The 22938-nt window shown below is 51.4% G+C and overlaps 9 protein-coding genes across 9 annotated transcripts; 6 read left to right on the top strand and 3 right to left on the bottom strand.

The window, feature by feature from the left end:
• Positions 1-482: 482 nt before the first annotated feature.
• On the top strand, positions 483-2613 carry ANOM_008143 (Zn(II)2Cys6 transcription factor; the record flags this gene model as incomplete). Its single annotated transcript, XM_015553399.1, has 5 exons — positions 483-726; positions 786-1221; positions 1284-1755; positions 1868-2404; positions 2470-2613. 5 exons carry the CDS (start codon positions 483-485, stop codon positions 2611-2613), a joined length of 1833 nt encoding a protein of 610 aa, XP_015404836.1.
• Positions 2614-3197: 584 nt separating this feature from the next.
• Positions 3198-3652, top strand: ANOM_008142 (uncharacterized protein; the record flags this gene model as incomplete). Its single annotated transcript, XM_015553398.1, has 2 exons — positions 3198-3283; positions 3337-3652. The coding sequence occupies 2 exons, from the start codon at positions 3198-3200 to the stop codon at positions 3650-3652; spliced, it is 402 nt and encodes a 133-aa protein (XP_015404835.1).
• Positions 3653-3879: 227 nt separating this feature from the next.
• Positions 3880-6808, bottom strand: ANOM_008141 (uncharacterized protein; the record flags this gene model as incomplete). The annotated part of the gene is made up of 4 exons (XM_015553397.1): positions 3880-4211; positions 4274-4765; positions 4826-5397; positions 6009-6808. The coding sequence occupies 4 exons, from the start codon at positions 6806-6808 to the stop codon at positions 3880-3882; spliced, it is 2196 nt and encodes a 731-aa protein (XP_015404833.1).
• Positions 6809-7663: 855 nt separating this feature from the next.
• On the top strand, positions 7664-8964 carry ANOM_008140 (putative MFS monocarboxylate transporter; the record flags this gene model as incomplete). Its single annotated transcript, XM_015553396.1, has 2 exons — positions 7664-8638; positions 8692-8964. 2 exons carry the CDS (start codon positions 7664-7666, stop codon positions 8962-8964), a joined length of 1248 nt encoding a protein of 415 aa, XP_015404832.1.
• A 323-nt stretch (positions 8965-9287) lies between these two features.
• Positions 9288-9617, bottom strand: ANOM_008139 (YciI family protein; the record flags this gene model as incomplete). Its single annotated transcript, XM_015553395.1, has 1 exon — positions 9288-9617. The coding sequence occupies one exon, from the start codon at positions 9615-9617 to the stop codon at positions 9288-9290; it is 330 nt and encodes a 109-aa protein (XP_015404823.1).
• Positions 9618-10326: 709 nt separating this feature from the next.
• ANOM_008138 (isopenicillin N synthase family dioxygenase) lies at positions 10327-11433 on the top strand (the record flags this gene model as incomplete). Its single annotated transcript, XM_015553394.1, has 3 exons — positions 10327-10659; positions 10706-11006; positions 11066-11433. 3 exons carry the CDS (start codon positions 10327-10329, stop codon positions 11431-11433), a joined length of 1002 nt encoding a protein of 333 aa, XP_015404824.1.
• Positions 11434-11895: 462 nt separating this feature from the next.
• On the bottom strand, positions 11896-12804 carry ANOM_008137 (putative short chain dehydrogenase; the record flags this gene model as incomplete). Its single annotated transcript, XM_015553393.1, has 3 exons — positions 11896-12410; positions 12465-12713; positions 12774-12804. 3 exons carry the CDS (start codon positions 12802-12804, stop codon positions 11896-11898), a joined length of 795 nt encoding a protein of 264 aa, XP_015404826.1.
• Positions 12805-13072: 268 nt separating this feature from the next.
• On the top strand, positions 13073-14097 carry ANOM_008136 (SDR family oxidoreductase; the record flags this gene model as incomplete). Its single annotated transcript, XM_015553392.1, has 2 exons — positions 13073-13522; positions 13597-14097. Coding segments are annotated over 2 exons (951 nt in total), but the record flags the coding sequence as incomplete, so codon positions are not given.
• A 563-nt stretch (positions 14098-14660) lies between these two features.
• ANOM_008135 (putative polyketide synthase) lies at positions 14661-22597 on the top strand (the record flags this gene model as incomplete). Its single annotated transcript, XM_015553391.1, has 3 exons — positions 14661-15380; positions 15436-22125; positions 22181-22597. Coding segments are annotated over 3 exons (7827 nt in total), but the record flags the coding sequence as incomplete, so codon positions are not given.
• Between the last annotated feature and the right edge of the window lie 341 nt (positions 22598-22938).

The raw sequence follows: 22938 nt of genomic DNA, 5'->3' as shown, positions 1-22938 counted from the left end.
ATTAAGATCGAGATAGCTTTGTCAATCACATACGATGGATTTTGGTAATCTCGGGATTTCCGGGGGGCAATCTGTCCCCACGTGGCGGTTTTGCTGCCAGGGCCTGAAAATTAGGCCCGTTACATTATCTTCAGCCTCGAACTTAGGATGATATGATCCACTGCCGTAGTAAGAAGTAGATATAGAGATACTGACGATATATAGTCTGGATTTCATATTCGATTAATTGTCCTTTCACCGCGCTTCTAGATATTATATAGACATACAGGGCCACTTCTTTCCCAGAATGACCAGCACGGATTCTAGCTAGGGAAAGCAATTGTGTGAGGATTCCATCAAAATTGCTTGTCTTACGCTGGTCAGATATGACAAGCTTTGGAGGCAACTTGGCACGCCTTATTTGTCGTTGTTAGAGACGTCGCCGTACGCAGGTCTTCTTTTAGATTGAAATTGACGTGAGATCCCTGTCGAACCCAGCCCTAATGAAAGCGCCATCACTCCGACCACAAGTCCCGATGGGCGACGTCACAGCAGAACCGACAAAGAGTCGCCGGCAGAATAAAGGCCTTGCCTGCGAAGAATGTCGTTCACGTAAACTCAAGTGCGATATGAGCCAGCCGCAATGCAGCACCTGTCGCAATCTGGGTGTACCATGCATTACAAATACGGCGCGGCGACCTCGAGGCCCGAGGAAGGGTCATGTCAATATCCTCAGATCGCGCATAGGTGGGCCACAAGCATGTGTGAACTTGTTGAAGAGAGCTTTCTACTAATCAGAAGTGCAGCATCGCTCGAGCGCCAGTTATATGAGAACTCCGAGGGCCAACAGAGCAGACGACAAAGTTCAACATCTACCCAACATGTATTGGAGGTAGATCAATCGGAAAGTGTCAATATTGGCGAAATTGAAAAAGCCAGCGTCGCACATTCGCAGGACTCAACGGATGACTTCCTTTTGGACCCGCAGTCAATCGGACTCCTCAAATGGCCATCGGTAATCCCTTCTTTGGAATTGGAAAGCGAATGGTGCAAACATATTGAACCCTTCCCGGAGTGTACATACCAATCCCCAGCGCTAACCCCAGCAAGCAATATACCTAAGTCGGTGTCATCTGCGTGTCCGATTGACGCTAGCATAAGCCCACTAGAACTGGGCTCCCAGGCAATGACAACGCCCATTCAGCTTCCCGTCCAGCTGTCAGCCTTAGAGCGCGCAGATCTGTAGGATTATAGCACATGTAAAACTTTCAGAAAGGCAGAAATGAACTAACTGTCGGCCACAGAGACGACCTTTTCTTCGACCGCGCTTACCCTTTTGCTCCCATCATCCATCAGCAGCGGTACTATGCGCGGGCAGCCAACGAGCCAGACGCAAGAGAGCCCTTAACCGCCTTACAATATGCCATGCGAACGCTGGCCGCGTCGATGGGGAGTCAGTTCCAGGGTGTCCTACCGCTCTTATACACTCACGCCTGCTGCTTACTGGACGTGTGGGAGCAACACATGCCGAACGAGGCTCTTCCCATCGAAGTGGTGCAGGCGCGGCTGCTTCTGGTCCTCTATGAGATTCTAAAAAGTAACCCCAGCAAGGGATGGATTAGCGCTGGTCGCTGCTTTCATCTCGTCCATCTCTTGAAACTCGATCAGATCGACAACCCGAATACCTGGCAGACATCCAGTCTCTCCTGGGTGGAGACCGAGGAGAGACGGAGAACATTCTGGACAGCATACACGCTCGATCGATATGCGAACCTCGTCAACGGGCTTCCGCTGGCCATAAACGATCAAATGGCAAGTGATAGCCTCTAGCTTCATCATCCAGGAAGGTAACCAACGTAGCGCACGAATAACTGACTGCTGTACGTAGATCCTCACCCGCCTTCCCGCCCCAGAAACGGCATTCCGACATCAACAGGCTGTTACGACCGAATATCTGGCCCCGGCCATGGCGAGAAAAGCCGACCAACAGGTATCGCCCTACGCGAAATCGATCGTCATGCTTACCATTCTCGCACGCTGCCTCTCCCACAGAAACCAATGTAACGTGGAACGTATCATGGACCCTACATCCCAGGAATGTATCGTCCGCCATCGAGCACTGGACATCATCTTGAGTCAAGAGAGCCAGACGACATTGTCTAGTCCCGCTGCCGATTTCTCATCGTCTGACCCCACATCCATCTTCGTCGACATGTTAGCTCAAGTCGCAGTTCTGGTACTCTTCACTGCCTTGAACTCGGTGCCTGAAGCCGCAGAAATGTACCAGGACATGTACGGAAGCTACGAGACCAAGGCTGCTATTGCGACGGAACGAGTGCTCAGCCAGGCACAAAAGCTGTCCCAAATAGGGTCTTTCAAGGCAAGACTAGCCTCCCAAGTGTTTTCAGCCATTTCTGATCGGAATGTTAGATTCACCCGTTCACACCGATCGCGCTATTCATCTGTGCGGAGCTTTCGCGCTCATGCAAGGCGTTCAACCACAAGCTCCCGGCGCAGTTCAAGGCCATTTCTGCCGCCTTGAGTGATATGGTGCCTGTTAATAACCTTGCCAGGATGCTGGAGCTTGAGATCCAGCGTAATGCGGAGATTGTGCCTGCAGCTATAGGCTTCTGAGACTATTATGTATCAGTGATTATTCTTGACGACCGTATATATCTTGTACAAAATTCTACTTTCCAGCAACATCTTGCCAGAATGCCAGACTGAAGCTACACTGCCTGTTTGCACTATATACTGCCGGCTGGAGTACATGATCATGAATGTCATATTAGCAACAACAACCTTCGTCACTAGTAGTTACTCACTTCCCTCCACTTCACGTAGTTAGTAGTGACCTAGTACTACTAAACCTCCGAGGAATTGCCCGAGGGCTATCCCCGATGGCAAATATTGAGCACCATACATCATGAGTCTAGGATAGGCAGCTAGGTAGCGTCTCGGCCTGACAGATACTGAAGGTGTGTCTGGTATCTGGTAGGCCTAAGGTGACGCTGACCGAAAAGAAACTCCGAAGGGGTCGGCCGAGCCCTTATGTCCGAGATCGGGATATTTACCCTTTTCGACAGACCCATCTCGTACATATAAACCAAGCCCTACTCTGCGTTCTTGCAATTTATCAGAAGACATCCACAAGACTCTGAACAGTTCCATTATCAAGTATCTATTATTTCAGACCATTCCAACCCAAACAATCCACAATGACCCAGAAGACCGTTTTCCAAGGCGACGAAAAGTCGGAAGCCCACGTCTCCGTAGCCTCGTCCGTCTACTCCGAGAAGCAAGGGTAAGCCAAGGCCTCCACATGTTTATATCTACAAACCGTAACAAGACATCTAGGGCATCCTGCACCGTGCATGGGCCGTCCCAGACGCCTCATCTAGACCGTCAGCTTCAACAGCCCCAAACCAAAGAGATCCTGCAGGCACTAACGGTGGCTCTCAATGATATTGCGGATGAGCGCCAGTGCACCAAATGTGCGGTGGAAACCGCTTCGGGACTCTTGACGGGGTATGTCCGTGAGGTGAAAGCGGCCAAGAAGAACGGCCAATATTCCAAGGAGGAGAGGAAGGCGCTGAAGAAGGAAATTAAGGGTTTGGGTAGGGGGTCAAACGCGACGTTAAAGCGCTGTGGTTGGAAGAGAAATAGGTCTTGAGTTGTAATTAGATGTCATGGCTTTCGTGTGTTATTGGAGTCAGGGCGTGTTTGTGAAGTGATTAATGTGTTTTCTTTCACTGTTTATCTTTCGGAGGATTGAATTACTTACTTGGGTTCATGAGCTGTAAACTACATACTAATTGGATGATATGTAGCCTTTGTCTTGATATTATAGACATGCTTAGAATTGGGAAATGAAGTATAAGACTCCAAAAAACAAAAGTACTACGCCGGGTTGGTACCATTAGTCACGCTCGCTCCATTGTTGCCATCAACGCTCTTCGTCTTCGTCGACAAATGCATGCTCTCCCTGTATTCGCGAATCGTATCATCAACCATAGCAGCAGAGTCAAAATGCCATATCTTGAATGAGCGATCCTTGACCTCTTCGAAACACGACTCGGTCTTGACCCGCTTGGCCGGGTTAGCCCACTCCGGTTGCTGGAAGAGATCGCACACGCGTCGACTGCTGTTGACCAGCCATTGCGTTCTTGTCCTACGGATCTTGTCGTATGTCTCGAACGCAGTGCGCAATGCAGTCGCTTTGGATGTCCGACCTCCCGGAGATCCATAATAAGCTCGGACATCAACGTGGACATGCAAAGCGCATCTTCGATACCGAAAGAAGCTCCGGCACCGTGGTGGGGGCTGGATGCATGCGCCGCATCGCCCATCAGACATACTCTCCCCTTGTTATACTTTGGCACTGGGTATTCGAACAGGTCGAAGAGTGCCCACTGGTCTAGCTCTTCCGGGAACAGCTCGACGAGGTTGCGGACCGGAGTACACCACCCGGCCAGTGCTTCTGACACGTCCTTGCGTGACGCACGGGCCGTCGTAGGCTTGTCTTGTGGCCAGTCATTGGGGTCGGAGACCACGACGGTGGCTCCTATTGTGTTCGTGTTGACGGGGTAATGGATAAGATGTGCGTTCGGACCGACGTGCATGTGTTGGCGGAAGGTCTTGTATTCGCCGATCGCTGCGACGACCTTGTCCATGGGAATTAACGCGCGGTAAGCGACCTTGTGTGTGTATTGGGGGAATGAGGCGGGATTATCCACACCGAGTAGGAGTTGTCGCGCTCTGGACTTGATGCCGTCGCATGCGATGACTGGACATGGCCATTAGTCGAACCGGAACAGGGTAAAGGGGACACAGAATCAGACCTTACCAGCGTCAGCTTCGGCCCTAGTTCCATCAGTGAAATTCAGGTAGACCTTGTCCGCATCTTCGTTGTCCTCAATCGTGTCCAGTCGCTTCCGTAGATGCACAACCCCTTCGGGAATGACTTTGACCAGATCCTCCAAGAACTGGTCTCGGCGAACTGTCTCCCATCCCTTAATGCCTGCATCAAGCTTTAAGAGTGGCTTTTGGTACATGGGGTCGTCCTCTCGGTGCTGGCCATAGCCGTCGATCCACCGCAAATATGACTTGGGATCCTGCTGGTCCAAAGAAACATTGACAGCTCCACCGGAGCGCAAAGCCGTCACGACAGCCGGGTTGATCTTCTCCATACATCCTACCGTGTTCTTCGTGAATCCGATGCCGGCACCAATCTCTCGAAAGTTCCGCGCTTGCTCGTAAAGCTGGACTTGGACGCCTCTCCGCGTGAGTCCAGCAGCGAGGACAAGGCCAACGATGCCACCGCCCACGATAGCGATTTGTGGGGTTGTGTCCATCTCTTGTGTACGGACGATCATCACTCGTGATTCTAGTAGAGAAGCCGCGTGACCAACGGGATATCTTAAACCGCCCTAGGTTATCTATGTAGACTTTGTTCTATATCTTGCTCCTGATTATAATATATTGGACAGCCTGACAGACATGCTACTATTATAGTTTTATAACATAGAGCCGGTGCGTATGGCACACAATATCCTGTTTAGTTTCTCCGGGGGTAGCCTTCCCTCGTATGCAGGTAAGCAGAGAAACCACGAATAACGTTCTCTGGGACCTGCCAAATTCCGGATAACCACTTGCTCTGGGCGTTCGTATGGTAGGGTGAGCCAAATAGTCTTGGCCCACTTTTACGGTTGTTGTCAGCTTCCAAGTTAAATCCATAAAGTTATTCCGAAGCCTGTATCGGGTGGCCCCAACCTTAGCTTTTGCTGTATGGTTTTACGACTTCTCTCATCTAATTAGCCCTTAATATGAGCTTTGAGGTGATCCACAAGTCGATCGGCTTCTCATTACAAGCCGATAATTAGTCATGGTCAGTAATATGTATGTACTAGGAAGTTCAGATAGACACTGTATAGTTCTAACCCTTCATAAAACATTTCTATTATAATATGTACAATCTCCCATCATACTTCCCTACGCCATGCTGCTTAGCTAACAGTCGGTAAACCTACAAATTTCTACCTAGCACACCCGTCTGCTGAGCCACACACAATATCTGCTCAACCACAGATGCCGCATCACGAAACTTGATCGGCACACGATGATTCCCACTCCATTCTACAAGTGTCGCCATGCGAGAATCACAATACTGATAAAGAAGCCTTCGATGCAACTCCAATCCGGGGTCCGTCAGCCCGTGAACATGCACAGTTGGGATTTGTAGACGATTATCCTGCAACAAGTCCACGGAAACCAGTGGCTCCCCTCCAGTGGTACACTGCGCAGCATCGACAAAGCCGCGGGGCATAGACAGGTCCGGACGAAGCCATCTCAGCGGTCCCCGTCCCGCCAACAGCACGGCGAATCGGAATGTCGGCCAAGTCTCGTCATCCTCATTCCGTCGCCGCAGCTCCTGCTGTGTAGCAAGGATGCCGGCGGCGAGATGGGCCCCCTGACTGAAACCAAGTAGTCCGACCCAATCTCCCGTCGCGCCTTGACTGTCGTCTGCGCGTCGTGCGGCGGCGAGGGAGTCCTCGATTGCTCTCACGATGTCGTGTGCGTCCTCGGCTGGGTCTTCGGGCCGTACGCGCAGCCATGCTTTGAATGGTCCGTAGTCTTTGTATACGGATGTCACGTCGGGGCCTGGGCGTGCTGGGAGGGGCGCTTCGGCGAAGACTAGTCGGAAGTGTGGGCGGAGCAACCGTTCAAGGACGCGGCATTGCATGCGAAAGATGCGGGCGTTGGTGCCGCCGCCATGGAGGCAGAGGATCCGTGGTAGGTGGAGCGTTGAGTCGATGGTCGGAACTATCATTTTCTGATTTGGAGTTGCGAGGTGTCCTGGACTTGTTGGCCGGAAAGGATGGTTAAGCTGTGTGATGTGTACGGCGTATAGTAAGCAAATTTGGCCCTATGGGAGCGTTTCAACGGTTGTACATAGAGATCGGTGACTTGATACAGCGGTGTATAACACCAAATCTACAATATTGACATTATTTACTGGGGCTGACAATCTTATATGGAGTTCTTGTTAGTGATGAAGGATTGTCATGGCTTGAACTTAAACGAGGCTGCCGTACACAAGAATATATATCTTTGGCGGGAAACTTTCTTGTCAGCACACAACTGACTATACATCTACCTTTTATGAGTTGTCCAGTATTACACACGGATTTGAAAATCTTCCCCCCTATTTTCCCAAATGTTTTTGTTCGCAGTAACTACTAGACACTTAGAACAGCCATGCTGACGCGTTGGGCTGAAGTGGGGCGGCACGGGCCGTGTGGGGGGCGATGATTGGACGTTCGGAGTTTCTTTTGCTGGTGGTCATGATTCATCACGCGCATGCAGAAGCCCTAAGAGGAAGATGACCAGCAAAATCCATGGATGGCCAACAGCCTCCGAAGGCTGCAAACACCAAGTATCTCCGAGGATTTACAAATGGAGTTAATTTCCCGAGGACCCGACCCTAAGCCCGACTGACAATGTTGTATATAAAGGGAATAACAGATCGACAGGAGGGTTGGATCGTGCAAACTACAATCTCAAGCTTGCATCAAGAATATTATAATTATTGTTACTGCTGTCACTCCTTTCCATACGTCTGAATTCCGCCTATCCATCCGAAGAATTGGAACAGAAACTGCTGGCCCTTGAACACGAAACTGCCATGAGCGACACAACGGCGCAGAGTGAGAAGAGCATGGATACTAAACCTCCACAGCCTCAAGAACCTCCATCCAGACCTGCCGGTGGACCATCTCCCCCACCCAATGGAGGCTCTTTGGCATGGCTGAATGTCTTGGGCAGTTTCATGCTCTATTTCAACACCTGGGGTATCCTCAACACGTTCGGTGCTTACCAGACTTACTATGAGTCTGGGGTGCTCTTCACTGCGAGTTCTTCTGATATTTCCTGGGTTGGCTCGATCGCAGCCTTTATGTTGCTGTTTGTGGGACTCTTTGTCGGCCCGATTTACGACCGTGGCTTCCTCCGCACACTCCTTATCGTGGGTGGTTTCATGGTCGTCTTCGGGCATATGATGCTCAGTCTCTGCAAGACCTTCTGGCAAGTTCTGCTCGCCCAAGGCTTCGTGGTCGGTATCGGGACCGGCTGTCTTTTTGTGCCTTGCGTCGCTATCATCCCTCAGTACTTCAGCACCAAGATGGGCATGGCCATGGGTATCGCTGCCTCGGGCTCCGCCCTGGGAGGTGTTATTTATCCCGTCGTGCTGTATCGACTGATCAACGAGATCGGCTTCCCTTGGGCTGTTCGCGTCATTGGATTCATTGCGCTGGGAACCCTGCTGATCCCCTTATCTGTGATGAAGCTCCGTGTCAAGCCCCCCAAGGTTCGCGCCATCTTAGATCCGACCGCGTTCACTGATGCCGGCTACATGACATTCATCCTCACCTCTCTCGTCGCCTACATGGGCTTGTTCGTTATCCTGTTCTACCTCTCCTACTACTCTGCCGCGGAGCACATCACCGACGAATCCCTCGCTTTTTACCTGGTCACCATCTTCAACGCCGCATCTGTGTTTGGCCGGACCATCCCCAACAAGATGGCCGACAAGATGGGTCCCTTCAACCTTCTCGTACCGGCCTCCTTGATCTCCGGTATGCTGATGCTGCTCATGATGGTTGTGCATTCCAAAGGCGCGATTATCGTCATGGCGCTGCTTTCCGGGTTTATGAGTGGTGCTCTGATCGGCTTGCCGCCCATGTGCTTGCCATGCTCACCAAGGATAAGTCGCGACTGGGCACTCGAATTGGTATGGGTTACGCTATTATTGCTCTGGGTGTCCTCATCAGCGGCCCCAGCAGTGGCGCGATCCTGCGGACCGGTGGTGACTCCCTTAACTGGCACAGCTTGTGGACCTTTGGTGGTGTACCGACTTGCGCTGCTGGTCTGTTGTACGCTGCAATCCGTGTGGCCAAGTACGGCCCCAAGCTTGCGATTAAGGCATAGGGGATTTCCCTTTTCAACCGCCTGGTCCGCAGGAGAGTGTCTTGCCTTCCGGATGATATGAATTTATGACTAAAAGAATGGACTTCAGATGATAACGGAGGCTGGAAGTGGTTAATGATTGTTTTCTTTCTCTATCAGGAACATAATTAGAATATATCCTTCAGTGCTTTTTTAATTAATCTCCACTTAATAGCTCGTCAAAAATTAATTCTAGCCAAATTAAGTTATATAGAAAAGTAACAATCACCGCCACAAGACATTGCACAGAGCTCTACAGTAATTGGAAATACATTAGAAGTTCCGATCAGGGCTTAATCGAATCTTCAAGCCGCTGTCCTCACGCCACATTTAAAAGGTGCCACCACTGCGTGATCCATGTTCCAAACTCCCGCCTCAACGAATGCGTTTTTGCTGACGATCGCGCGTACCTCCTCCTCGGTCGTCGCTCGAAACATCATGACACTGCTGGTGATCTCCATCCTGTCTTCTGGCCCCTTCGGATGTGCTGCCAAGGTGGGACCTGCGAAAACAATAGTTCCATCTGCGACGTATGGCTTGAGGTGCGAGAGATGGGCGTCTCGGGCGTTGGCCCACGCCTGCATATCGCTCACGTTCACGGGGATTTGAACGAGCCAGTCGTATTTTTCGGACATCTTGAGTGATGGTTGAGTGACTGTTGAGTGACTGTCGATTTAGGAGGAACCGTGAGAATTGGACCTATTTTGCTGCCGCAGATGCCCAATGGAGTAGGGTTGTTGGCTTTGCGAGTGGGGATGTGTTATGCTCGGTGTCCTGATAGATTTCGCAATTTTTTACATTTTAAATTTATAAGTTCTGGCTCTATTCCATTTTGCCCTAAAATACTAGTTCGCTTATTACTACTAAACGTTACCTTTGGTGGCGCCTTTCCCTCACATTGGCACCATCTTCAATTTATTCTCCATATTTCTAGGCCCGGAGTAACCTTTTAGAATACGCTGAATCTCTTGGCAAAGAGAGTATCGGAATAAAATTATGGAGGAAAGGACTTAAAAGATAGTCCTACCAAAAGTCAGCTCAGACTAACCATATTCCTCAGCATCCAATGTTTCAGGCCCCCAAGAACCGGAGTAATCTTTAGAATCAGCCCCATGGATCGTTCGCTTTAGCGGCGTATTATGAAGGAAAGCTGACCAGGCTGACCAAAACGAATCGGGAACAAGTGTAGACAGTAGCAGGCGACTAGAGAGCAGATTAGAAGTCTTTTTTTCTCTGTAGTAACCGACATTGTGTCTCATTTGCGTACAACTGACTTTTATTTCTATGTTCAAACTAGAATCTGAGATTCTACGAGTATCGGACAACATAGCATAGACAAGCAAAATGGGTAGCAACAGTGTAGTGCCGCCTACTGCAATCCCGACAGTGGATATCAGTCCGTTCCTCGATGAGAACGCCTCCCCAGAGGCTAAGCAGCAAGTAGTCGACGCCATGCGCGACGCATGCACCACCTTTGGCTTCTTCTACCTCGTCGGCCACGGCATCCCCGAAGAAGACCGCCAGATGATTCTCAATTGCGCCAAACTATACTTCTCCCTGCCGAAGGAAGACAAGATGGAGACGTGGATCGGGAAAGCTATGGGTCGCTCGTTCCGTGGCTATGAGCCGCCCGCACTGCAGGTGCACCAAGAGGGTCTGTTACCGGATACAAAGGAGGTGAGTCGTTACTATCGGAGCACCGAACGAACAGTTCTAATTGAAGAAGGGATTCATCATCGGCCGGGAGACACCCGCAGACGCCCCGGAAGCTGGCACTTTCCACACCGGCCCTAACCAGTGGCCGAAGGCTCTCGCGGACGAAGACTTCCGCATTCCTGTCATGGAATATCACGCTAAGATGCTCGAAATGGTGAAGGTGATCCTCAAGGTCCTTGCCCGTGGTCTTCCAGCGCACTGGGGCTGTTACCCCGATGTTTTTGACGAGTTGACGGTTAATCCTTCCGCTCCGCTGCGTCTTCTCCACTATGCTCCCCAGCCGGTGAAGCATGATAACCAATTCGGCGGTATGTCCTAAAGCTTCATGCTCCTAATTGGAAGCTTGCAACTCTAACATAGGTTCTAGTGGGCGATCACACGGACTTCGGCAATGTCTCCGTTCTTCTCCAGGAGGAAGACACAGAGGGACTGGAAGTCTTCTACCCGCCAACGCAGACTTGGGTTCCTGTGCCAGTCAAGGAACATTCCTATGTGATCAACATGGGCGATATGATGCAGAAATGGACGGCCGGGTACTACCGGAGCGCGCGTCACCGTGTTGTCAATCATAACATCAGGCCAAGGTACAGCGCACCGTTCTTCCTGAATGGAAATCTCGATCTTAAGTGCCAGGCTTTGGATGGTTCTGGCGTTGAGACGGTGATTGGTGAGCATATTCGGCAACGCCTGATGGAGACTATTGGGGGTGAAGCTGGTAGGAAGCTGGGCCTCTGATTGTCCCCTGGTAGTTATGGTGGTTATTTGGTATCTTTTATGCGGAGTGAATTGCTTTGAATCTTGTGATAATTTATGTAGCTGAGATTGTATTCTAATCGGGTATTGTTTCTTGAATTAACTCGCCATTTTGAGTTTTGATCTTTAGTAGATGTAGCTTGTGGTTGCGTACTATTTACCATTGGCTTCCCATAGACATTCAGCGCGTCTAGTATACCTTAGCTGAAGCACTCGACCCCTTGGAGCATGCAGAGCTTTTTTTTAGCATTGGTGTAGTGACTTAAGGTACAAGTCTATGCCTGCTACATGGGATTAAATGGCTTCTACAATAAAGTAAGAATAATTTATACTATGGCTACAGTGACAAGAGTAAGCTCTGATGGGATTCTCAAAAGTAGATTCCAAAGACTAGCTCTGCCTTCGTGACTATTGATACCATGGCACTCTCCATTGGCCACCTATTTACCATGGTTGAATCGGTGTTAAGTATTCGCGTACGACATTACCCGCCTCACCGTCTCTATCTCCCTCAACCACTCGTCGGATGGTATCGCCTCCAATACTCGGATCCTGCGCCCCCAGTCTCTTCAACAGGTCCACGTCACCACCCAAGCCAGTAGCCAACAGACCGGGAGCAACAGACCACACCTTAACCCCGTCGTTCTTCAAGGCCTTCGCCCACTCCACCATTACCATATTAAGCCCTGTCTTCGAGGACCGGTACCCGACGAACGGGAATGGTTTGGGAAGCCCTGCCGGTGGGAAAACGTTCCTCGGGTTGTTGGGATCTGAAGAACCCTGCAACGAGGAAAGACCACTAGTGATGAACAGCAGTCTAGGATCTTGAGACTTGAGCAAGAGTGGGAGAAAGGCTGTAGTCATGATATGTGCACCAGTCACATTGACATCCCATGCTTTATTCCATGCCTCTCGGGCTGTCATGCGGCCGTCCGTAATTTGGGCGTCAAAACAAGCTCCTGGTTCTCCAGTTAGATATCCTTTTACTTCGTAGAGGAGGAAGTATCACGAACCAGCATTATTGATGAGACAATCGACCCGTTCGTATTTGGCTGAGATATGCTTGAAAGCTGCCTCGATTGACTCGTCGCTTTCAACGTCCACCTGGAACGGCTCGATTGAGCTTGGCGATGTCCCAGAATCGAGGTTCTGGCAGGCCGATTGAGCCTTCTCAAGATTGCGACCACCAAGCAGGATGTGGTATTTCTGGCTCGAGCGCAATAGTGATTTGACTGTTTCCAGGCCGATGCCGGTGTTCGCGCCTATCATCTACACTCAGCTCTCTGCACCGTATGAATGTCCGTGCGTATGTTAGACGTTACCTGTTATGATTACAATCTTACCAGAATGCATGTTGTCTGCAGTGTGCTATTTTCGATCGCACGCCGACGGCATAATAAATACTGGAGCCCGCGTAGTGCCAAGAGAAACGATATGTTGGATCGTAGTTGGGGGCCGGAGGCACTTATGAAAAAGAAACTCCGAGCAGGCGAACCACCATTCTAACAAACAACCCCCATCGAGTCGTATAATACCTTGGCTCAATAATTCTACCCCCTAATGCTCAAATTTCCAAACTTCTCCCTAGACCACAATCCGAATACACTATACCAACCTCGAGATGAGCGAAATTCTAGTAATAACCTGCCCAAGCGGCAAGCAATGCTCGCGTCTGATCCCCCTCCTCTACAACAAGGGCAAATTCCAGCTCCGCCTCGCCGCACACTCCGAAGCCTCCGCCCTCAAGCTCAAAGCCCAGTACCCCGACGCCGACGTCGTAACGACAGACCTCCAGCACCTCTCCGACTGCCGTCAGCTCCTGCACGGCGCAACAGCCATCAACGCCGTGCTGCCGAGTCTGCACTCCCACGAGAAAGAAATCGGCTTCAACCTGATCGACGCAGCGGTTGCGGAGTCTCGACGTACGGGAAACGTGTTCCGGCACTTCGTCTTCTCGAGCGTCCTCGGGACTCAGCACCGCAATCTCCTGCAGCATGATCTGAAGAGCTACGTTGAGGAACGCCTATTTCTGAGTCCGCTGGATTGTTGGACGATTCTTAAGCCGACAAATGTGGGTTTTTCCTATCCTAGCTTCTTTAATGTTCTACTATGTAAGGTTCGGGGGCATGCTGACTTGTCGAACAGTTCCTAGACGCATACCCCGTCGCCGCGCTCGCGGCACAGGAAACACCCGTTCTGGAGAAATGGTGGAAGCCAGAACACCAGAACAGCGTGATCGCGCTGGCGGATCTGGCTGAGGCGTCGGCCAAGGTGTTGAATGACAGAGAAAGGCATTATTTGGCTGAATACCCCCTGTGCTCGACCATGCCCATCTCCGAGACGGAGATTATTCAAATCATTGAGAGGCGCATTGGGAAGAAGATCGAGATTAGGACGCCTTCTTTTGAGACGGGGGTTAATAAGCTCGTTAGGGCTTTGTATGGTGGGGAGGAGAAGGGCGATGGCGAGCTGGGTCTTGGGTTGGCCAGTGAGGGTGATTTACGCGGTGATCTTGTGCGTGATACGGCTGAACATTTGATTTTGTTTTATAATCGGCGTGGATTGAAGGGCAGTCCGAATGTGTTGAGGTGGTTGTTGGGGAGGGAGCCTACCTCTGTTGCGCAGTGGGTTGATGGGGTTGCGCTTGTGTGAGTGAGGTTGTAGATGCAGTTATTAGGTATCCTAGGTTTGATTATGTTCAATGAGATCAATGCAGAGGTCTACAGTTACTTTGTTTATGTCTAGGGGCAAATGTAGTAGGCTGAGCATGAGCCCTATTACCCGGGGATATCAATGGATACCTAATAATAATACTCTACAAAGATCAAAGATGACTAGACGTGCTATATGGTGCTGAATAGTTCACTATGCCGACTTCAATTCAAAGGGCTTTCTAAGGCAACGGCGCAGGTAAGCTTACAGAAAACTTCGTGTATATTTAGAACCAAGCAGAGATCCAGACATCCTAATAATAACACCGAAAAACCCATAAGAGAAAACTAAGGAAGAGGCTGATTTCCGGGCCCCCGTCGGACAATCTTTTTAAGCAGTACTTTTCTCCGGAGTGTAAGATTAGGGCTGCAGGATTCGCGACCCCAGGAATTCAATCCAATCACCGCCTTCCGAGATGGTAGTTTGTAATCCTCTCGACTTATGATGAGCTCAGCTATAAATCAAACTTGTATATTTACACCCCTTCATTCCACAGACTGTCAGCTTCCAAGCAACATCCAGACACGAAATCTCTACTCTTCCAGAACACCCTTGACCCGGCATTCAACATGGTCACTTCAACCTCTAACACCAAATCCGAGAGCCTTAAGCTGGTCTTTGGGCCTCAAGACCCTAACCTCGACGACACATTCTTGCAGACGCTTCGGACAACACTGCTCGAAACACCCGAGCTCGAGTGGGTCGTAGACACATTGACACAATTGCCGCGGGAATGGCAAAAGATTGCCGATGCCCACCCAGAACTAGCAGCATTCCAGGGCCAGAGATATCTGGACTTGCTAAACAAATGGGTTAGAAGAGGCGTACTGCCCTCGAATCTGTTTCCACTGCCCAACATCCTCGTTACCCCGTTGGTCGTGACGACGCAACTGGCACAGTACACTAAATTTGTAAAGCAAATCAACCCGGGTTTTTCATCGAATGATAGCCTTCAAGGGATTCTGAAGCTTGATACAGAGACAGTGGGTCTTTGCACTGGACTCATAAGCTCAGCTGCGGTGGCTAGTTCTGCGAATCTCGCAGAGCTGCAAAAGCATGGCGCAGCCGCTATTCGCATGGCCACCGCTATCGGGGCGTTGGTCGACGCCGGAGATTCAGATCATGAAGACGGAGACAGATGGCAGTCGTTGGCTGTTGGGTGGACGGCCCATGCTCTGGAGAGTAAATTGGACAGCATTGTAGACAGTTTCCCAGAGGTACTTTACCCTGTACCAAATCGACTGAGATGAGGCTATACTAATGATCTTGTAGGCATATGTGTCGGTCATTTCCGAAGCTCGCCTCGCCACCCTCACCGTGCTGAAGACCGACGCCCCTCAACTGTTGGAGAAGCTAAAAGATACTGGCTTCATCTTCACAAAGACCGGCTTGCGGGGACCATTCCACTGTGGCAAGCGCGAGAATCAGGCGGCTTCCCTCTTGCGGCTCTTTGACTCAGACCCATCCTTCCAATTCCCACACGCTTCTCAACTTGTTTTCGGCATGCGCTCTGCTAATGGTGGCAGATTCCAACTTGAGGACAAACTTCACCATGCAGTAGCCCGAGCAATGCTGACCGACAAGGCTGATTGGCACAAGCTTTTTACAACACTGCATGAGTCGACTTCTACTCGCCCATATCTCACCATCTGCTTCGGAAGCCAGAGCTTTGTGCCACAGTGGTTCCTCCGCAAACTCGGCCCCAAACTGGCGTACGCTGCCGATCTCGATTTTACGTCGGCCCAGTTACCCCCAGCACTTGGCGCTCTATTAGGACCCATTGAGGATAATGCCATTGCCGTAGTTGGGATGGCCTGTCACTTCCCTGGAGGAAGTGACCTGGACGAGTTCTGGGACACGATATGCGCGGCCAAATCGCAGTGCACGGAGGTGCCTTCAGACCGCATTAATTTTGATTACGCTGCCTGGCGAGAGAACGATAAGAACAGGAAGTGGTTTGGTAATTTTGTTCGTGACCATGATGCCTTCGACCATAAGTTCTTCCAGAAGAGCCCACGGGAAATGGTATCATGCGACCCCCAACACCGCATGATGCTTCAGGTGGCATACCAGGCCGTCCAACAGTCCGGATACTTCAACAAAGCAGCCATTGACCAACACGTCGGTTGTTACGTGGGTATCGGAGTGGCTGACTACGAGAACAACGTTGCCTGCCATACACCCACTGCGTATACTGCGACGGGCAACCTCAAGTCCTTCGCTGCCGGAAAGATAAGCCACTTCTTTGGCTGGAGTGGTCCCGGTGTGACCATTGACACGGCTTGCTCGTCCTCTGCCCTGGCTGTTCATCATGCTTGCAACGCCATCCTGAACGGCGAATGCCATGCTGCTCTTGCTGGTGGTGTCAACGTTATGACGAGCCCAGAGTGGTACCAGAACCTTGATGGCGCCTCTTTTCTCAGTCCTACCGGACAGTGTAAGCCGTTTGATGAGGCCGCTGATGGCTACTGCAGGGGAGAAGGCGCTGGCGCCGTTTTCCTAAAGAAACTGTCCGCCGCGATCGAAGATGGTGATCAAGTTCTGGGTGTTATCAGAGGCTCCGCTGTGAACCAAAACGCAAACTGCTCGGCTATTACCGCCCCAAGTGTTCAATCCCTCACCAGCGTTTTCAACGGCGTTCTGCGAAAGGCAAGACTTGACCCCAAGCAAATCTCCGTGGTCGAGGCACACGGTACCGGTACACAAGTTGGTGACCGCGCAGAGTACGACAGTGTTCGCAGGGTGTTGGGAGGACAGGGTCGCGCGGAGCCTGTTTCCCTTGGTTCGGTCAAGGGCCTGATCGGTCATCTGGAGTGTGCTTCGGGTGTTGCTGCTTTGATCAAAGTGCTTCTGATGATCCAAAACGGTGCAATTCCTCCGCAGTCCAGCTTCCGCACGATCAGCTCCAAACTGAACGCATCACCATTGGATAACGTCGAGATCTCCACTAGTATGAGGTCGTGGGCGACGGACTTCCGGGCGGCGCTCCTCAACAACTACGGCGCCTCTGGCTCGAACGCTTCGCTTGTCATCACACAGGCAGATAATTTACACCTTGACGGTGAAACTCGGAGGGTGAGAGAGGCAGTTGCTGGCAAGCGTCCATTCTGGTTCTCTGGCATAGACGACAAATCCTTGCGATCGTATGCTACGAAAATGGTCCGATTCCTCCAATCGAGGAAGCCCAATGATCACCGCTTCACTATTGAAAATCTGTCTTATCAATTGGCGCATCAGTCCAACCGCTTGCTCGGGCAGTCGCTCATGTTTAGCTGCGTGTCCGTTGACGAACTCGAAGCGAAGCTCGCCAGCTTCGCTGATGGACGGGGCGAGCTGACCTCCGCTCAACGACAACAATCATCTCGTCCGGTCATTTTGTGCTTTGGTGGTCAAAGGTCTAATTTTGTCGGCCTAGATCGTGAAGCCTACTATCAATTCAAACTGCTCCGCACTTACCTCGACCAGTGCCACGAGACGTGTCTATCCCTCGGTCTTGAAGGAATCATTCCAGCCATCTTTGAGCGGACTCCCAGGCGTAGCATTGTCGAGTTGCAGACCATGCAGTTCGCTCTGCAGTACGCATGCGCCAAGAGCTGGATAGACAGTGGTGTCCAGGTCACCGCGCTGGTCGGCCACAGCTTTGGGGAACTCACCGCTATGTGCGTCTCTGGGACGCTCTCAGTCGAGGACACACTAAAGATGATTGCCGGGCGTGCTCGTCTCCTTGAGGCTAACTGGGGTCTGGACCGTGGCTCCATGATGGCCGTCGATGGTGAGTTAGAGAGCGTTCAAAGACTTTTGCGCGAAACCAACGCCGCACAAACGACAGAGCCACCTATCAACATAGCCTGCTATAACGGTCCCCGCCAATTCACCATAGCGGGTACATCGAAGGCGATGGAGGCTGTTAAGCAGACTCTGTTGAGCGACCCATCTTTCACGTCTATCAAAGCGAAACAGCTAGATATCACCCACGCCTTCCACTCCGCACTCGTGGATCCTCTAGTCCCCGAACTCGAGAGGCTCGGGGAGGATTTGATTTTCCGAAGCCTAGCTATTCCCCACGAGAGAGCCACTCAGGAGGCGATCAGTGGGCCTCCAGCTTTCAATATCTTTGCTTCCCATATGAGGGACCCCGTGTATTTCGACCGAGCAGTCCAACGTCTGGCCCAGAAATACCCCGGCAGCATCTGGCTTGAAGCAGGCTCGGGCTCGGGCGTCACAGCACTGGCCAGTAGAGCGGCAGGATCCCACGGTATGACCTTCCAGTCGATCAACATCACCAGCTCTGGAGCCGTTCAGAATATGGCAGATGCTACGGTGAATTTGTGGAAGGAAGGTGTGAACGTTGCCTTCTGGGAACATGTCGAGCAGACGTCATCTCACTCCCTTCTGCTCCTGCCACCGTATCAGTTTGCTAAATCGAGACATTGGCTGGAGCGCCGGAAGCCGGAAGCCAAGGAGGCAACACCCGTACCTTCTTTGCCAAAGCCTCCTAAGGGACTTTGGGCATTCATGGGCTTCCAGGACAGTGGGAACACTCACGCCCGCTTCCAGATTCATGCCACATCGGATGAATTCAAGAAGTATGTCGGTGCTCACCTAGTCGCACAAACAGCGCCGATTTGTCCTAGCATGCTGCAGCATGTCATGGCAAGGGAGGCACTGGCAAGCCTCCTGGAAGACTCAGATATGATTCCCGAGCTTGAGAATATGGAGAATGACGCACCGTTGTTCCTTGACGAGTCTAAGCTTGTCTGGCTCGATGCGTACAGAACCGATAGTGAATCGACTAGCTGGGACTTCCGCATCACCAGCGTCAATAAAGATAACGCGGGAGATAATGCGACGAAGCACGTTTCAGGCCGGCTGTTGTTCCGCTCTTTCCGTGATGCCTCGAAGATCTTTACAACATGTGAACGTCTGGTAGACCGACGACGTGCTCTTGCACTGCTGGACGGACAAGAGGCGGAACATGTGATCCAGGGCAGCCGTAACATCTACAAGGTCTTTGCACCCGTTGTGCAGTACAATGACGATACCTACAAGGGGTTGCAAAAGATCGCCGCTACTCGTAACGAGTCAGCGGGTCGCATCGTCATGCAAGACGCGGCACAAACGATTCTCAGCGTGGGGCTCGCAGACACCTTCTGCCAAGTGGCTGGCATCTATTTGAACTGCATGGCCGAGTGTGAGGATGGCAAGATGTACCTATCCAATCGTGTGGAAAGGTGGATCCGCTCCCCAGATGTCCCACTGGACTCGCGACCGGAACACTGGGAGGTGTACGCGATTCATAATCATTCCTCTCCTAAGGAATATGTAAGTGATTTGTTCGTCTTCGACGCGACTACCGGCCAGTTGGTATGGGTCATACTTGGCCTTCACTTCGTTGAGGTGTCCTTCGCCGGCATGTCTCGTCTTTTGGGACGCTTTGCTGGTGTCCAGCCTGCACAGCAAGCGCCAGCTCCAGAACCCCTTGCAGCACTACCCGCTATTGTGTCTCCCGCTGCGAAGGCACCAGTGATCAAACCAAAGGCCAATGGCTTTATCGACTCAGCAGCACCGCAGAGTCAACAGGCAAAGCCAAAGAAGGCTCCAGGACGTGATGTCTTGGATGGTGTCCGGGATCTATTCTGTAACTTGCTTGGTCTCGAACCGGAGGATATCCAACCTAGTTCAGATCTTGTGGAGTTGGGCATTGACTCGCTGCTAGCCATGGAGGTCGCTCGCGAGGTGGAGAAGGCGTTCAGCATCAAGTTCGAACTCGAAGAGCTCATGCAAATGACCGATGTTCGGAGCCTAGTGAACTGCGTTCAAGCCAACATGGGTGCATCCGACTCTTCCGTGACAGATGGAGATCTGAGCGATGGCTTCGAAGAGACCTCAGGAGATAGCGGCATCCAAACTCCGCCAAGTGAGCCTGCTGAAGAAGTGAAAAGTGTCGCTACCGGTGGTGCGCTGAGTGCTGAACTCATTATTGATGCTTTCACTGAAACCAAGACTCTGACCGATCAGTTTATCGAGCAAAGTAATCTGTCTGGCTATTCCAATTACGTCCAGCCAAAGCTCACTGAACTAGTCGTGGCCCACACACTGGACGCCTTTGAGCAATTGGGCTGCTCCCTTCATTCTGCACAGGCAGGCCAAACCATCAAGCGCATTCCCCATCTTCCAAAGCACGACAAGGTCATGGCTGTTTTGACTGGTCTATTGGAGAAGGCTCGCCTGGTCGACTTGGATGGCTTGTCAATGATTCGCACAGCTGTTCCTTTGCCAACCAAGTCCGCTCCACAGCTGCTCCAGGAACTCCTGCGCGAATATCCCGAGCATTCCTATGATCACAAGCTCACTAGTCTGACCGGATCAAGACTAGCGGACTGCCTAAGTGGTAAAACAGAAGCCATTCAGCTGCTCTTTGGCAGCGCCGAAGGACGTGAGCTTGCTGCCGGTATGTACGGAAAGTCTCCAATCAATGTGGCCTGGCTTCGTCAGCTCCAGCATTTCTGGCAGCGCTTCATAGCCCACATCCCACAACAGCAACAGCAGCCAATTAACATCTTGGAAATGGGAGCCGGGACGGGAGGCACCACGGCAGCTCTGTTACCACTACTCGCCAGCTCCGGCGTCCCCGTCCGCTATACCGCCACCGACATCTCTCCTTCACTGGTGGCAGGTCTCCGGAAACGTTTCAAGAACTACCCTTGGATGTCTTTCGAGGTTATTGATATCGAAAAAGCCCCACCCACCAAGCTTCTCGAAACCCAGCACGTGGTACTGGCGACAAACTGTGTACACGCAACCCACAGTCTAGCGGCGACCACCAAGAACATCCACAGAATCCTTCGTCCCGACGGGTTCCTCATCATGCTGGAAATGACCGAGGCTGTGCCATGGGTAGACTCAGTGTTTGGACTAGTAGAAGGCTGGTGGCTATTCAATGACGGTCGAACCCATGCCCTCGCTCAACCCGACCTCTGGCAGCGGACATTGCGTGCCAACGGATACGGCCATGTCGACTGGTCCGACGGCCAGCTTCCTGAGAATTCGATCCAGCGCATTATTATTGCCCTTGCGTCTCCTCAAAGCCAAAACCTGGTATCTATATGTCCCCCAGCTTCTTCGATCTCCACGGCTGACCTTGCTGCGCGTCAAGTGGTAGTGGACTCCTTAGTCCAGAAACACACCCTCGATTTTACCGTCCCTACCTCGCTCTCGACATCCCAAACAAATTATGATTCTTCTCGCTATGTTCTAGTGACCGGTGCCACTGGCAGTCTCGGATCTCATCTGGTTGCCCATTTCGCCGCGCAACCGGACGTTCGTAAAGTCATCTGTCTGAACCGGATAAGTGGCTCAGACGCGACAACTCGACAGCTTGAGGCGCTGCAGTCGAGAGGCTTGGAACTCCATCAAAATCTTCTGTCGAAAGTTGAAGCAATTGAAACCAACTCCTCAGCACCCATGCTCGGCCTTTCCCTCACCGAGTATCAACATTTAGTCAATTGTGTCACTGACGTTGTCCACAATGCATGGGCCATGAGCATGACCCGCCCAGCCCGTGGCTTCGAGACCCAGTTCAAGGCCATTCGCAACTTAATCGATCTCTGCCGCGACGCTGCCTGTCAACGGCGACCGGGTATGCAGAAAATCGGATTCCAATTCGTCTCCTCCGTGTCCGTTGTGGGCTGTCACCCTTTCTTGACCCACAAGGCTCGGGTCCCAGAGCAGAGAGTCAACGTAGCTTCCGCCCTGTCGATGGGGTACGCGGACGCCAAGCTCATCTGTGAGAAGATGCTAGATGAGACGCTGCACAGGCATCCGGAGCACTTCCGCACCATGTCCGTGAGGGTTGGGCAAATCTCCGGGTCCAAGGTCAACGGGTACTGGAATCCGGTGGAGCACCTGGTACACTTGATCAAGTCGTCGCAGTCCCTTGGCGTGCTCCCCGATCTCGACGGTGTATGTTCTTCTTTTGATCTTAATTACCGATTCTCTTTGCTGACAGTGTCAATAGGCCTTATCATGGTGTCCCGTCAACGATGTCGCCAGCACACTTGGAGATCTTCTACTAAGGGACGAACCTGCGTATCCAATCTACCACATCGAGAATCCCGTGAGACAGCCCTGGCCTGAGATGATCTCCATACTCTCCGATGCTCTGGAAATTCCGCAAGCCAACATCGTTCCTTACGAAAAATGGCTCCAGCGTGTGCGTAATTATCCTCCCAGTATCGCGGGATCGGAGAACCCAGCGGTGCGGCTTATCGACTTTTTTGAGACAGACTTTTTGCGCATGTCCTGTGGGGGAATGATCCTCGATACAACACAGAGCAAAGAGCATTCGGCGACGTTGAGAAGTTTGGGTCCCATTGACCGAGAGTTGGTCATGAAGTATATCCGGGCGTGGAAAGATTCGGGGTTTTTGTTGTAATTGATTGTGTGTAATATTGATAGCGAGAGGCGGTGGGCTCAGGTATTTGCTGTAGGTACCGACCCTCCGTATATACGGGAGGTCGCTACACTGTTTGTTCCGCGGTGTTTGGCGTATTTACGGCTTGCTAGCTCGAACTTTTAATATCTTCTATTAATTCACCCAGTTGAGTAGTCTGTTAATTAAATAGCTGTTGGCATTAAGTTATTTGTCTTTAAGAAAAGCCCTTCACCCCAACAAATACCTGACCCAGTCTACTGTTATACACGTCTTTTCTCAAGTCTAACCTCCAGGCACCAAAACCCCGCAAGGATAAATTCCCGAAGCATCGGAGCCGACTA

This window comes from Aspergillus nomiae, assembly GCF_001204775.2.
Source record: "Aspergillus nomiae NRRL 13137 chromosome Unknown contig00239, whole genome shotgun sequence".
Taxonomy (NCBI): domain Eukaryota; kingdom Fungi; phylum Ascomycota; class Eurotiomycetes; order Eurotiales; family Aspergillaceae; genus Aspergillus; species Aspergillus nomiae.
The sequence above is the reverse complement of the archived record's forward strand: the minus strand, read 5'-3'. Positions and strand labels throughout refer to the sequence as shown.